At 48.2% G+C, this 16,557-nt stretch overlaps 1 protein-coding gene across 1 annotated transcript; it reads left to right on the forward strand.

Moving 5' to 3' along the window:
- Positions 1-362: 362 nt before the first annotated feature.
- Positions 363-941, forward strand: LOC147599813 (olfactory receptor 14C36-like). Its single transcript, XM_086753491.1, has one exon. It carries the CDS (start codon positions 363-365, stop codon positions 939-941), a length of 579 nt encoding a protein of 192 aa, XP_086609617.1.
- The last annotated feature ends 15,616 nt before the right edge of the window (positions 942-16,557 follow it).

Raw genomic sequence — 16,557 nt, forward strand, 5'->3', positions numbered from 1 at the left:
GTGGAAGACAAGGTCCAACAGCAGCTCCATCACTGAGTTCCTCCTCCTGGCATTGGCAGACACACGGGAGCTGCAGCTCTTGCACTTCTGGCTCTTCCTGGGCATCTACCTGGCTGCCCTCCTGGGCAACGGCCTCATCATCACTGCCATAGCCTGCGACCACCGCCTCCACACCCCCATGTACTTCTTCCTCCTCAACCTCTCCCTCCCTGACCTGGGCTGCATCTCCTCCACTGTTCCCAAATCCATGGCCAATTCCCTCTGGGACACCAACGCCATCTCCTACCAAGGATGTGCTGCACAGGTCTTTTTCTTTCTCTTTTTTATATCATCAGAGTTTTATGTTCTCACTGTCATGGCCTATGACCGGTACGTCTGCCAGTTGCAGACCCCTGCACTACGGGACCCTCCTGGGCAGCAGAGCTTGTGTCCACATGGCAGCAGCTGCCTGGGGCAGTAGGTTTCTCCATGCTCTGCTGCACACGGCCAATACATTTTCACTGCCACTCTGCCAGGGCAATGCTGTGGACCAGTTCTTCTGTGAAATCCCCCACATCCTCAAGCTCTCCTGCTCAGACTCCTATCTCAGAGAAGCTGGGCTTCTCGTGGTCAGTGCCTGTTTCTCATCTGGCTGTTTTGTGTTCATTGTTGTGTCCTATGTGCAGATCTTCAGGGCTGTGCTGAGGATCCCCTCTGAGCAGGGTCGGCACAAAGCCTTTTCCACGTGCCTCCCTCACCTGGCTGTGGTCTCCCTCTTTATCAGCACTGGCATGGTTGCCTACTTGAAGACCCCCTCCATCTCCTCCCCACCTCTGAACCTGGCAGTGTCATTCCTGTACTCGGTGGTGCCTCCAGCAGTGAACCTCCTCATCTACAGCGTGAGGAACAAGGAGCTCAAGGATGCCCTATGGAAACTGCCCCAATGTACACCGTTTCTCTAACAAGAACCTGCCTCCTCTTGTCTTCATGTTTCCCAGAATTTATCTTAAGCCTGTAGACTGGATATTTTTCCCTATGATAATTCTACTTATATATAATTTTCTAGATTCTGGTACTTGAGGCTATGTCCTGTTGTGTCTAGCCTTGCACAGCACTCAGATACCACAGGTTCACTTGAAGCTCTTCAATACAATGAAGTTTCCTGAGTGTAGTGTTTGAAGTCTCGTTTCTTCCTCCAGAATTATTGCCAAAAAATTTGAAAATAATTGATCTTTTAAAGAGTCATTTTTCTTTGTGTTATCCTGGTGTTTGGGATTAACCTCACAGTATAATTTGTTTTAAATGGACCAAAAAGTTCTGGTTATAAAAGCTGTGTCCAATGGCAGTGGAGATGGTGCATGGGCTGCCCATTACCTCCTCGGGCTGCTTCATGTTTGATTGGTCTGATTGTGTACACAATCTCTCTGGTAATTAATTTGGAAAAATAGAGACAGAATGGGGACGTGCCATGTTCTGTGGGCTGGGAGTGAATGGAATCTCAAAAGGTGAAACACCTTCAAAGGTGAAGTCCCTCAGAAGTTAAGCATTAAATTGCAAAACCCACAAATGAGGACTCTGCAATGCCATGGGAGTCAGTGGGCACCCAGCGGGTAGAAGGAGGTGAGACTGGAGAGATGTGGGTGCTGCCTGAGGAGCCCCAGGGCCAGGACTCTCGTGCTGTCCTGGGTAGTGGGGCTGGTGGGGGCTGTAAACACAGCTGGGGTTGAGGATCACTTAAAATATGTCTGCAGGAGACCCTGAGAGTGACTGGCCTCTGTTTCCTTCTGTCATTATTGCAAGCACCAGCCCTGGGGCCAATGGGGAGGCTGAGACCTCTCTGTGTCCTCCAGCAGCTGCTGTGCCCTTCAGAGGGGCTGGGGCTGCAGTGTGAGTGCCCAGAGCTTTGCAGCACCCTGAGGTGGGCAGTGCCATGGGACCAGTCCACACTGGGCTGTTCTGCTGGGCTGGGCTGGGCTGTGCTGGACTAGAGAGAGAGTGGGGAGGTGGGAGATGGGATGGGCTGGACTTGAAAGAGACTGTGAGAGGAACATTCCAGCGTAGAGCCAAGCTGTGTGAGTGTGCAAGGTGCAGCACACAGCAGGTTTCTCACTGTGCAGAACCAGGTGACCCAGTGAAGGAAGCAAGGCACCATGGGCACAGAAGAGAGTGACTCGGTCTGTGCCAAGTTCCCTTGACACACCAAGGAAGCTGTCTCAGGAAAATTGTCCCAGACGAGTCCCACACACCAGCCATTTCCATCTCTGCCCATACACCACAGGCCTGAGAAGGGACCTTTGCTGTACGGTCACCTCCTTCCTCCTTCAGAGCTCAGTGATACCCGACTCAATCACAGTTATTAATAAAAAGGAAACCAGTTTCCTACTGACACTCATTACACACCAAGTCCCACAGCTCTTGCCACTGCTGGTCTCTCATCTATGCTTGTTCTCAGACAGCTGCAGCTACATCAGGTGCTCATGGCCTTGGCTCATTAAATATTGAAAAATCTCCATTGATGGAGATCCCACCAACTGGCCTGGGTCCTTGCTCCAGTGTTTGGCTCTGAGAGATTTCTCAAAAATCCAGCCCTCTCAGCCTGTCCATGTCCATAATGTGCTCCAGGCCCCAAGCACCCTTCTGGCCTCTGCAGGACTCGCTCCAGTCTGTCAGGGTCTTTCCTGTGCTGGTGAGCCCCACCGCGGACACAGCAGTCCTGATGTGGTCCTGTGGTGGGTTAACCTTGGCCAGCAGCCAGACACTCATCCAGCTGCCCATACCCTGCCCTGACTCAACAGGGAAAAAGCAAAACATTAACAAGAAAAGCTCCTTGGTCAAGATAAGGAAAAGGAAATCACTTTACCAATTACTTTCACTGGCAAAGAAGGGTTGACTTGGAAAAGATAAATTTAATTTATTACCAATTAAAAAAAAAGATTTGGACAGTAAGAAACCATAACAAAGATAATAAAAGTGATCTCCCCATCCCACTCCCTTCTCCCAGGCTCAAATTGCTTCTTTATGCCCAAATCTTCTATCCACTCAACCCCAAGGCAAGCCCTGGGGGGATGGTGAATGAGGCGTTAGAGACAGTACAGAATGCCTCTAACACTCCTCGTTCCCCACACTTTCCCCCCACTCCACTGTGGATCCCTTCCTCAGCACCCCCTGCATTTGCAATTAAGACCAAGTTTTGCTCATTTATTTCTGTTGTACTTTTCTCACTTATTCTCACAGAATCACTGAAATGTTATGGTTGGAAGGGAGCTCTGGAGATCCTCTCGTCCAACTTCCAAGCTCTGGAACGGTCAGCTACAGCAGGTTGCCGAGGACCTTGCCTAGGTGGATTTAAAATATCTCCACAACCTCTCTGGGCAACTTTTTCCAGTGTTTGACCATCCTCAAAACCAAAAAGTATTTTCTTGGGTACAGGTGGAATTTTATGTGGTTTAGTTGTGTCCATCACCCCTTGTCTTGTCACGGCTAACTACTGAATAGACTTTGGCTCCCTTATCTTCATTCTCTCCCATCAGGTACTTATGCATATTAATAATGTCCCCTTGAGCTTTTTCTCCTCCAGACTGAACAGTCTCACATCTCTCAGAATTTCCTTCTATGAAAGATGATGCAGCCCCTTAAACCAGCTTTATGGCCTTTGCTGAACTTCCCTTAGTAGGCCAAAGGCCAACCACATTGTTGCACTGGGGAGCCCCACACCAGATAAAGCGCTCCAGATGTGTCCTCACCAGTGCTGAGTAGAGGGGAAGGATCATCTCCCTCCATCTCCCAGCAATGCTTTTCCGAATATTGTGAAGGAAGCCGTTGGCCTACACCACGATGGTGCGTTGAAGACTGATTCTCCGCTGCTTGCCCTCCAGGACCCTAAGGTCCTTCTCTGCAGAGCTGCTGTATGGCCAGTCAGCCCCCAGCATGATGTCCACAGTGTGGTCAGATCACAGGCTGTCCTCCCCCAGGGACATTTCCTGCAGCAGCTTGTCCTTCTTGGAGATGGGCTTCACCTCTGTCACAGGTCCCACAGTGCTGCAGAGCCACCTGGGACAGTGAACCCCTCTCCTGCCAGGGCTGCACAGCCCTGTTTCTCTCTGGCCTTGGGGACAGCAGCTTTGGCTCTCTTTGTGGGAATCTCATTCCTCAGTATGTTGTCACCTGCCATTCACTCCAGAACGCCTCTGCTGTGAAGCAAAGCCTTTCCACACAAGGAGTCCAAACTCTCAGTACGAGGTTTCCATGTGACAAGTCTGCCCAAATGTGCACCAAAGCCCAGAGCCTGGGGCACAGACAGGAGGAGCCCCGTGTGCCATCACAGAGCTGTGACATCAGTGCAAGAAGAGCTGAGGTGGGGAAGGACAGCTCCCATGGCTTTTGTAGCGGATGGTGATAGAGTGTCTGGAGGAGAGATGGACAAAGAAAGGAGGATGCTGTGGGTGATTTAAGGGTAGTTAAGATACATGGAGCTCCTCTCTGGGACAGGAAACAGGTCAGCTGAGAGCTTCTGTGTGAGTCAGAGTAGAAGCCACAAAGGATGCGCAGTGGTAAGGGTTCAATTTGGTTTGACTCCAGCCAGCATCTAAATGCCCACAGAGCCACCTGTGCACTCCCTCTTTTCATCCCCAGAGAAACAGGAGATACAATCAGAAGTGCAAAAGGAAGAAAATTCATGAGTCAAAAGAAAGATTTAAAGAGGGAAGCAAAAGCTTTGTGTGCAAGCACAGCAAAATAAGGAATTCATTCCATGCTTTCCATCGGCAGGCAGACGTTCAGCTATTTCCAGAAAAGCAGGGCTTCATCACAAGTGTCGATGACTTGACATCACAGTGACCATGACCGTTCCTCTGTCTTTCCTTGAGGTTTTTGTGGAGCATGACATCATATGGAATGGAATATCCCTTTGGTCATTTCGGGTCAGCTTTCCCAGCTGTGCCCTTGCCAACTTCTTGCTGTGGGTGCAGAGTGTGAGAAAGAGGAAGCCTTTGTGCTCTGCAAGGGCTGTTCAGCAACAGCCAAAATGCTGCTGTGTTATCAGAGCTGGGTCAGTTACAGATCATAGAATCATAGAATCACATGGTTGGATGGGACCTATAAGATCATCTAGTCCAACCGTCTTCCCACTACCATTGCTGCCACAGCTACTAAACCATATCTTGTAGCTCCTCATCAAGCTGCCTCTTGAACACTGCCAGGGACGGCGACTCCACCACCTCCCTGGGCAGGCCATTCCAGTGCCTGACCACTCTTTGGGAGAAAAAGTTTTTCCTCACGTCCAATCTAAACCTCCTCTGGTACAACTTGTGGCCATTTCCTCGGGTCCTGCTTGTTGCCTGGGAGAAGAGGCCAAACCCCCGCTCATCACAACCTGCCTTCAGGAAGCTATAGAGTGCAATGAGATCTCCCCTGAGCCTCCTCTTCTCCAGACTAAACAATCCCAACTCTCTCAGCCGCTCCTCATAAGACTTGTGCTCCAGACCCCTCACCAGCTTTGTCGCCCTTCTCTGGACACGTTCCAGGGCTTCAATGTCTTTCTTGTAGTGAGGGGCCCAAAACTGAACACAATACTCGAGGTGCAGCCTCACCAGCGCCGAATACAGGGGGATGATTACCTCCCTGCTCCTGCTGGCTACACTATTTCTAATGCAGGCCAGGATGCCGTTGGCCCTCTTGGCCACCTGGGCACACTGTCGGCTCATGTTCAGCTGAGCATCAACCAACACCCTCAGGTCCCTTTCCTCTTCACAGTCCTCCAGCCACTCAGCTCCGAGCCTTTAGCGCTGCATGGGGTTATTGTGGCCAAAGTGCAGGACCCGACACTTGGCCTTGTTGAACCTCATCCCATTCAGCTCAGCCCAGCGATCCAGCCTATCCAGATCCCTCTGAAGGGTCTCCCTACCCTCAGGCAGATCAACACTGCCACCCAAATTGGTGTCATCTGCAAACTTACTGAGGGTACACTCAATCCCCTCGTCTAGGTCATCAATAAAGATATTGAACAATGTACAATACCCCATTGTTGTAAAAATACTGGAACGTGTGCAGAGCTATAAGCAGGCCCATTGTCAGTCTTCACTCTTCATGGAACACCTAAAATTGCAAAACAGGTTAGCCAATGTTTACAAACATCACGTGCTCTTTCTCCCGTGTGTGCAGTAGCAACAAGATACCCAGAAAAAGTATCTACTGTTACATGCACATATTTCATTTTTCCAAACTCTCCAAAGTATGTGACATCTGTTTGCCACAACTTGTTACCTTTAATTCCACGTGGGTTAACTCCTTCCTTGGCAGGCAATGGGGCTAAGAGTTGACAATCAGGACAGGTAGCAAGAATACTACGTGCCTGAGTCATGGTTAGCTGAAAATGTCTTTGAAGTGCTCTAGCATTTGGATGATAAAAGGAATGTGACAATTTAGCTTGCTCAAATCAATTAGGAACTATTGCAGACATAGTGTAGAAATCTGCTAATTGATTACCTTCCTTTATAGGACCAGGTAAATCAGTATGAGATCGAACATGCATCACATAGAAATCATGCTTTCTTTGATCCATTAAGGACCAAAGCATGCGAAGTTCAGCCATTAAAAAAGAGCTATCCACGTTCTTAATCATTGAATAATCAAGTCTCGCTACTATCCCTGCTACATAAAATGAATCTGTGACAAGATTAACAGTCTCACCCTTAAATTTTAACAAAGCCATGTTTACTGCTAACAATTCAATTAATTGAGTTGAGCCTTGAGGAACAATTTTAACTTCATGTTGCCATTCCGCCTCTTGGGACGGTTTCCATACCATGGCTGCTTTCCTTGATTTGCCAGAGTCATCTGTAAAGACAGTAATACCTTGTATAGGGGTTGGTCTGCAATGTAATTTTGTATACAGGGGCAATTTAGTAATTTCTGCCCAAATTCGGTGTTTGGGATATTGAATAGAGATTTGGCCTTGAAAATCAGCCAAAGCAATTTGCATATCAAGATTCTCTGCAAGAAGCCAATTTAAATTTTCTTTGGTTGCAGGAATAAAAATTACAGATGGATCTACTCCATCACGAGCCTGTAATCTGGCCCTTCCCTTTCGTATCAATTTAGCATAAGCTTCAACAATTGTTACTACTGTTTTTGATTGAGAATGTGGCAAAAAGAGCCATTCAATTACACATAGAGGGTCTTTTTCACTCTCTTCCCATTGAAAGAGAACTACAAAAGGCCAAAAGACATTAGCAATTATTGACAACATGATTGGTAGTTCAAGGAGACATCGCCATCCTTGATGACTTTCGATTGCCTGTGAAAAGAAAAAATAGTGAAAAAACAGTCCTTTAGATCAATCACTGTTAAAGGCCAATTGGCTGGAAGCATAGATGGTGAGGGCATCCTTGGTTGAAGAGCTCCCCTATGCTCAATTACAGCATTAATTGCTCTGAGGTCCTGTAGCAAGCGCCATCTACCATCGTTTTTTGGAATACAAAAAAAGGAGTGTTCCAAGGGCTCATGGAGGGTGTGATGTGGCCAGCTGCCAATTGCTCCTCCACCAGTCTACGTAGTTGTTCCAGGCGTTCTCGACACAGGGGCCATTGGTCAACCCACACAGGTGGTTGTGGTATCCAGGTGAGTTTGAAGATCGATTGCTGCCAGGTTCTGATTGGTCGTTTGATGTTCTCTGCATACAATTTCTCTGTTTCGGTTCTGCTGTGTGGACCGAAGTTCTGAACTGTCCAAGCACGTCTCATCCCCATAGGGTGCATGGAACTGGAGCAATGAAAGGAGCAGCAAGGGCTACCTGTCCATCCGATCTGATGATCATTCGAAGATGTGCGCTTTGTTTTGGTCGCTGCATTCCTCCTATTGCCACAATCGTGGAGGCAGGGTCTGCTGTGGGCCATTCTGGCGGCCAGACAGAACTCTGGATTATAGAGACATCCGCACCAGTATCTACAAGTTCTGTAATACAACGTCCGTCAATGGTGCATGTTATCATAGGTTGTGTCCCCTTTATAGTTTTTGTCCACAATACCTGTGGTTTTCCAATGCTGTCAAAACCTTTTTTTACCTGAATGTCCAGATTTCCCAGAAGTTTCCCCTTGAAAAGGTACAAGCTGTGCGATAGGCTGTCCTGCTGAGATAAAACATGGGGGCACCGGTGTCTATGCCATGATTTGAATTTCTCCACTGTAATCTGAATCAATGATTGCAGGTAAAACAAAAAGTCCCAGTTTAGTGGTTGATGGTTTACCAATTAGCAAAGCACGCATCCCTTTTTCCACCGGACCCCAAACTCCCGTCGAGATAAGAATTACATCAGTTGTTGTTATTGTGACTGAGTGGGCAGCGGCCAGCTCCAGCCCTGCACTCCCTGTGGTGGCTGGAGTGAGGTCGCCCACCACACAGTGTGACACGGATTTATTTGATTGTCCGGGGCACGTAGCCTCGCCCCCCGCCTCGCGTTTCCCGAGCGATCTGATAAGGGCTGTCCATCAGCGTGATATCTGGAATGACATTCATTAGACCAATGTTTTCCTTTCCTGCAAAGAGGACAGTTTTGGGGTGGAAAATTTTTTCTGTCTGCATTTTCCGGGCAATCTCTCTTTAAATGTCCCAAAGCACCACAACAATAGCACCTGCCTTGTCCTGACTCTTTATCCAATACTTTTAACTGTGCTGCGAGGGCATTAGCTAAAGCATCAGCTTGGTATCCTGTTGAGCCAATATCTTGACATGCACTGATCATATCAGCCAAAGAGGGGTTACGGTTTTTCATAGGTTGCAATACACGCTTACAATCATTGTTAGCATTTTCAACAGCCAATTGTAATAGCAACAGCCCTCTTGCATCATCATTGTCGATCTGCCACTCTAAAGTAGCTTGCAGACAATCTATGAAATCTGCATATGGCTCATCAGCTCCTTGCAGCACCTTAACAAAAGATTGAGGTCCTTTGCCCCTTGATGCTGGAATTTTTCTCATTGCCCTAAGAGCAATATGTCTGATTTGAGCATACGCTTCCCTCGGGAACTGTTCCTGCAGGAGCAGGTTACCGTAAGCACCTTCTTCTGCCAATTGTTCATATCCTACGGGAATCTGTTGATTTAAATTTATAACACATTGCACATTACATCCTTCCTTAAAATCTGCATGCCAGATCATGAATTGTGTAGGTGTTAACACCATTTTCATTAATGGTTTCCAATCATATGGAGCCAGGGTATAAGACTCTGCTATTGCCTCAAGTAAGGTTGTAGTAAAAGGAGAATGTATCCCTCCCTCCTTTACCGCTTGTCGCAGCTCCTTTATAGCATCATAACTGAGAGGCTGGCAAACTGGCTGCTGATTAGCTTGGTATGTAACCGGACAGGCTAAAACAGTTTGCCAATCACCATTCTGCAGTGCCTCTTTCTTACACTCTTCCCAGATATCACATGTTTCAACATTCATAGCTGCATGACTAACATTCACATTTCGCGGAGGAGGGAACAGATCAGCTTTCTTTTCAGAGTCTTTTGAACCCATGTTAAATAAATCTACCTCCGGGAAGGTTTCGTTAGTAGCAAGCACAGTATCAGGAAAATTATTGATAGGCAGAATCCAAGGCAAATCTGGCGCGCAAGACTGTGGCAACGACAGCAACGGTAAAGGCGCAGAAGCGGGGTGTACAAGCTCAGGTTGCAGGGGAACAGGAATACAGCACGGAGTTTTCTGCACCGACCTGCAGCACGGAGTTCTCTGTGCTAATCCCTCCCCCCACCAGTTTCTGGGGAGATACGCTTGTTGCAGGGGGACACGCTCACAGGTTGAGGGTCTGTTAATGGGGGTGCCGAGGCCTCAGGCAAAGAAGAATTAGTAGATTCTGTTGAAACATTCTGGAGGGTTAGCATGATTTGTACCCAAGTGGCCGTGTTTTTGCAAGCTTGGCTGTCTCCTGCTGCAGCGGCTTTTTGAAGCCTTGTGCCCGCTCTTTCCCAAGCCTCTATTTGAAAAGTTCCGTCTGCAGGAAATTGTGGATGATTTTCATGAATCCACTCTAATAAAGTCATTAACTGGGGGCTGGTAACAGTCCTGCCCTGCGTTTTTAGCATTCTTCCCATTACGTCAATGCCTTGCATCTGTTCCGAGGATATTTTCCCTCCCATGGTTCCCAGTTGCTCACCTGTATGCAGGTCGTGGGTGCACCTCCTGATGTGTGGATCCTCAGTCCTGGTTTCTGGATTCCGGCCTCTGGTTCAACTGGGCTATGCCACCAGTGTGGGCTTTGTTCAAGCCTCTTTAGAGTGTCAGTCCTTGTTCCTTTTGAAGTTTAAGTGCGTCCCTGCTCGGGCGCCATCTCTGGCATACTGGTGAGACAGAGTAACGGGCAAGACAGCAAGCACGTCAAAGTGTGGCACTAAGCGCGCGTTTATTATTAATAGCAGTGTTTTATACTCTTTATCCGGATGCTCTTTGTCTACGATCTCTATTCCTATAGGGCAAGTATTTGCACGAGCTCTACCACCCCACCATTTGTCCAATTAGCTTCACGCTCTTGATTGACGTTGTAGCATTGTTCTTCATCACGTACTTCTTCACACCATTGCTTCTCAGCACGTACTCTTGCTTTGTCCATTGTGCTCAGGTCCTGTTTGCTTCAATACTTTCACCCCTATTCCCATCCGCATTACTCACTTTGCTCCATTCGCTCACATCGATACATTTGCTCATATTCCCATCCACTACACTCAAACTCCCCATCTATTTCTCAATGTAAGTATTGAGGCTGGAGAGGGATGTGAGGTCCTGATCCATAATTCTGCATAGTCGCTTTCCTCCTGACTATGAGGTTCCTTTAAGTTAACATATATATCTAAAGCCTGGCAGATCCAGTCTTCAAAGGATCCAAAAACAGGCCAAAAAACATGTGGTTTTAAAGGTTCCTTCGGCCATTCAATCATACAGTATTGAATCAATTTTAATTTATCTTTTTCCTTTTCTGGGGCCCCTTTCATCCCAATTCCTAATCATTATTCCTAATGGACTTTCTACCGGTATGTCTGGTAATTTGCTCCCTTTCTCCTGGTCCCTGGTCTTTGATTTTATCTGACCCACCTAGGAATTTTGCTGTGGCAATTCCTACAGTCCTTGGTTACCTCTCACCCACCCACGAATCCTATAGGAATCTCTTTGGTCCTTCACCGGCCAAGTCCCTCACGGGAGATAGGAACTGCAGTTAGAAGACCTCCATACTCGCTTCGGAACCAGGTTCCGTCTCAATCACACTCTCACACACACAGGCAACTGAATCCCACCCAACCAAACGGTATACTCACGACTCTGTCATCTTCATTCGGATCCAACCGAATGGTGCTCTGTCGTCTTCGTTTGGATCTTTGCGCTCAGAATTACGGGCAAAATAAACAGCTGCAGCCGGCAAGGGAGCTCATAAAAATGAAATTATTTGCTTGCTTCTATTCAGGTTCAGGATGGTGTCAGTCCCAACCCGATCAGGAGCCACCAAGCAAACAGAAAACGGTGGGGCGCCCCTCCTAGATCAAGTCAGAATTCAGGAACTAAGACTCTCCCGGACGAGCCCTCAATTTGTGATAAATGATTTTTAGTCCCAAACAGGATTCCAGTTAGTGTTTCCAATTTATTGAATAGAGGCAAGCAAACAGAGCCGGGTGCACCACGAGTTTCCACTCCACCAAGACGCGGACCCCTTAGTTCACAGTTACAGTATTTATAACCTCTCCTGGTCCCCCACCGTGCCTGTCTCCTTTTTTATTTTGGAGCTCACAATCTACATTCCCTTGGTTACTCACACCGTTCGCAGCAGGTGCTGATTGGCTAAGAGCATGTCTCCGGCCTCTATACAGATGTTAATTGCCTAAAAGTACAGAAGCGGCTCGATCCATATTTGGGGTTGTTGATGTGACTGTGGTCTTTAGCCCCCAGCCCAGTTTTCCCCCTTTTTGCTTGCTCCACTGTTCAGTGTCCTTCTTATAACCTTGCAGCAGGTAAAAACTCTAATTATGTTAAACTACCAAGGTAGGAGTGAATCCCGAAAAAAAAAATCTCAATAACTCAAATACATTTACAACAAAACTTATATACAGTTTACAAAAAAAAATGGGCTTAAAACTATGTCCGTATCAACCTGTTTCCCCTAAGCCTCTGGCTCTATAAGAACAAACAGGATAATTAAAGATTCCATACAAAGAGAGGGTCACATTTCATCATGCAACCCTAGTATTGATTCACATTAACACGAGGTGAACATATCTCACAGGAACTTAATGAAACCTGTTGGATTAATCCCTGATGGTATCATCAATGGGAAGGTTAAACGATGGGGAAGAGAAGAACCAGGAGGGTTTGAGAGTGACGGAACACTTGCAGAGACCTCCGTGGGAGATGTTTTGTGTTCATGTGCTGTCATCCGTCTACTGGATGGAGAAGGGACAGACCTTGTGTCTCTGCAGTGGTGGGATTCAGTCACTGGGCAAAGGCACTGAATTGGTCTGAGATGCCCTGGTTGGTGCCCGTCACACCGCTGCTCTGAATGGGGCTGGGGTTCCTGCACAGAGCCGGTGCTGTCTGTGCCAGCTGCATGCAGCTGTGCTGCAGAGCCCTGGCGTCCCGCGTAGCACTACAAGCCCAGGCTTGGCCATCAAACTGACATTCAACTGCCCTGATTTAGGTTGGGCAGAGGAGGGACATATGTGGGACAAGTGCCATTCTACCCAAAGGACAGGCAGAAAATACAGCTGATGGTGAAGAGAAAGGGAAAATGTGCTCTCCCTGTGCTACTCCACGTGCTCAGCTGAACACCTCTGCACTCTGCCCTGAACAGAATGAGTAGGGAAAGGTTTGCTTGTCCTGCATGTGGGCTGCTGCTGTCCTTTCACCTGCTCAAAAGCATTCCCCACCAGCCTCCAAGAGACACCTTCAGGTGCTGCCCTGTCTCTCAGCACTGCCTCACTACAGCTTGCAGCCAGCTCCATGGAGATGGATGCAAGATTTCCTTTTTTCCTTCCTCCACTCAGTATGACCTCACAAAATGTCTTGGAACAGCCTTGCTATGACATCATCCTGGTCTCTCAGCATCCTAAGATCCATCCCATCTGGTGCAACGGACTCTTCAGGGTTGACGTCACCTAAGTAACCTCTGACTTCATCTCCATCCACTGCTGTGTTCTGGCTGGGCTCTGCCTTTTAGGCACACGCAACTCAGAGACCTTGCTGGAGAAGACAAAGGCTGAGAGTGCCTCCAACCTATCTATTCCTCCTCTTACTAAACCCAGCAGTGGCCACACATTCTCTTCATTTCTTCTTTAACTTTTCCTCAAGTAGGAACAGCTGATTGTTGTGCCCCTGAACTCCCTTGCAAGTCTCAACTCTGCAGCTTTCCTAAAACCAACCCTATTTCTGAATTCCTTCTTTCTTTGAAGTCTCTGCATCCATCTCCTATATGCTTCCTTTTTGCCATGGAGCTTTCCCAGGAATTTCCTGCTTCCTCAAGCTTCTCTCCTGAAGATCTCTTCTTGTTTTTCTGACTCTTGGTGCAGACGGTCTTGGACTTGAAAAGCACTGTCCTTGAAGACCAGCTCTACTGAGCTCTGCTGCCCTTCTGTGCTGCTCACACGGGCTCCCCCACTACAAATCACAACACTAGGCCAAAGCCTCCTCCTCAGAGGTCGGGCATCTGCACTTTTCTATTTTCCTTCCTGTCATGAACCGATAAATGTCCAGCCATGAAAGGTACGAATTTCTTGGTTACAGAATTAAGGCACAATAGTGTCATACACATATGTTGGTTCTTTATTTCATTCACACACAAAGGGTAATGGTGGGAGAGAAAGAGAAACAGAGGAGAGAGAGTAAAAGAGAAAAAAAGGGTGGAGAAAATACCACCATGGAGAGTCAGTGTCCTGAAAGTCCGTCTTTCAGACTTGGTGGGGTGGGAGCCTCAAAAGGATGGCAATGCCACCACGGAGAACCGGCTTCCCCAAAGTCTGTCTGAGTGGGGTGGAGGTCCACACACGGGTTCATGCGGCGACACTTTTTGTAGTCCTTTGTATCAGCCCCCTGCTTCTTGATGTTTTGGGGGCCTTTACCAGTCTTTCCATCTTAGGAGGTCAGGTGCTTCCTGCCTGTGGTTTAGCTTGTGATTGCTGCATCATGCTGATCTGTCTCTGTGGTGGTGGGCGTTTGCTCTCTGCAAATGCAAGGCCCGCTTGTTCTTTGTAAGCCGTGCGGTTACCTGAAGCATGTTGTTACCTGATGTCCAGTAAGACAGTGTCCACAAAGTCATTTTGCATCCCCCAGAGCGGGCCTCCATTGTGCAGTCACTTGGCAATGCTGTGCATGCTTGGTATCGTCCAGGGCCTGAGCTCATGCACAGGGTTTGGCTCTACTCTGGGGGAAGGGTACAAAAACAAGACACCCCGTTTTGCAGTTCTTGGAGTTTATAAGCACGTGTTGCTGCTTCAGCTACAAAACCAGGATATTTGTCTAGACATTCTTTCACAGTTATTGAAATATTTAGCATTGTGGTTTGTTGACGTTTTGCTCGGTTCCATCGATCCTGACCACTAAGTCAGGTTGCTCAGAGCCTCATCCAGCCTGGCCTTCAACATTTCCAGAGATGGGGCCTCCACCACCTTTCTGGGCAACCTGTTCCAGTGTTCTATAACTCGCATAGTAAAAAATTTTTTCCTAATTTCCAATCTAAATCTACCCCCCTCTATTTTAAAACCATTACCTCTCGTCCTATCGCAACAGGCCCTACTAAACAGCCTTTCCCCATCTTTCTTGTACGCCCCCTTGAGGTACTGGAAGACCGCTATCAGGTCTCCCCAGAGCCTCCTCTTCTGCAGGCTGAACAGCCCCAACTCTCTCAGCCTGTCCTCATAAGAGAGGTGCTCCAGCCCACTTATCATCTTCGTGGCCCTCCTCTGGACCTTCTCCAACTGGTCCATGTCCTTCTTGTGTTGGGGGCTCCAGAACTGGACACAGTACTCCAGGTGGGGTCTCACCAGGGCAGAGCAGAGGGGCAGAATCAGCTCCCACGACTCTCCTCTTGATGCAGCCCAGGATGCAGTTGGCCTTCTGGGCCTAAAGGGCGCATTGCCGGCCCATGTTGAGCTTCTCGTCCATCAGCACTCCCAAGTCCTTCTCCTCAGGGCTGCTCTCGATCCATTCCCTGCCCAGCCTGTATTTGTGCCTGGGATTGCCATGACCCAGGTGCAGGACCTTTCACTTGGCCTGGTTGAACTTCATGAGGTTGGCACGGGCCCACCTCTCCAGCCTGTCCAGGTCCCTCTGGATGGCATCCCTGCCTTCCAGCGTGTCGACGGCACCACACAACTTGGTGTCGTCGGCGAACTTGCTGAGCGTGCACTCTATCCCACTGTCCATGTCGCCAACAAAGATGTTGAACAGGGCCAGGCCCAGCATGGACCCCTGAGGGACGCCACTCGTCACCGGTCTCCACTTGAACATTGAGCCGTGACCACCATCTCTGAATGCGGCCATCCAGCCAACTCCTTATCCGCTGAGTGGTTTGGCCATCAGACCCATGTCTCTCCAGTTTAGAGAGAAGGATGTCGTGCGGGACAGTGTCAAAAGCTTTGCACAAGTCCAGGTAGATGATATCCATTGCTCCTCCCTTGTCCACCCACATCCTTCTGTGTCTGGGTGCAGCTTATTCTCCCAGTAAAACAGTGGAAACTCGTGCCAATGGGTTGAAACTCACAGCTACTTGCAGCACTTTATCTACAATGGAGAAAGCTCTGATCTGAACAAAGATGCTCTAAGTCCCAGGTGGCCGATGAGAGAAATGTGAGGTTGAAGGCAGGGACGAAGACTGCCCATAGAGTGTTTGACATACCGGTTCTTGACTTCCCTACATATTCACCCTCGAATATGTTTGGTTCCCATACCATTTGGAGATTGCGGATATCACTTAATGTGTAAGCTGAAAAATGAAGAAAAGTGGAAGAAAAATAAATCCTTTCTTATTGTTATTTACTATTGAAATCTTTTCACTTGTGAAATCTCCCTAATTAATCACATAAGAACCGAGGAATTAATTGATGCCCAGAGACTTGGCTTGTTAGGGAATTTTGCATGTTAATGAGCCCTCTGGTGCCAAGTTCCTGTACTGCAGGTACTGAAAGTGGATTCAAGAGGCCTCTAGAGCAGTAAAAGTCCGCAGCAAACTGTCAAGTCTCTGAGGATGTTAGCAGTCCCCACTGAGGGCCATCACTGAAGAGACCATGGAGGAATGAGGAGACATGATGACTGTCCCTGAAGCAGAAAGTCAGAGGCACTGCTTACAGGCTGAAAATCAAATGTGGAAGTGGCTGTGACAGCATTTGAAGTGTTTCATCAAGCAGGATGTTCAGGCACTGCCCCTCATACCCTTGTCAGGGGGATTCGTTCCCTCGTGGGTTGCTCAGGGCTCTTACTGGGGGCAGTGGGATGAGGGGGTGTGTGACGTTGAGTGCAGAACAGCAGTAGGACACCTCCCAGGCTCTCTGGAGAGTGGGAGAGGAGGAAATAAGGCCCTGTGTCTGTAAAGAGTTGGTGTCCGCTCA

Source organism: Chlamydotis macqueenii, chromosome 8 (assembly GCF_036417535.1).
Source record: "Chlamydotis macqueenii isolate bChlMac1 chromosome 8, bChlMac1.mat, whole genome shotgun sequence".
NCBI classification, from domain to species: domain Eukaryota; kingdom Metazoa; phylum Chordata; class Aves; order Otidiformes; family Otididae; genus Chlamydotis; species Chlamydotis macqueenii.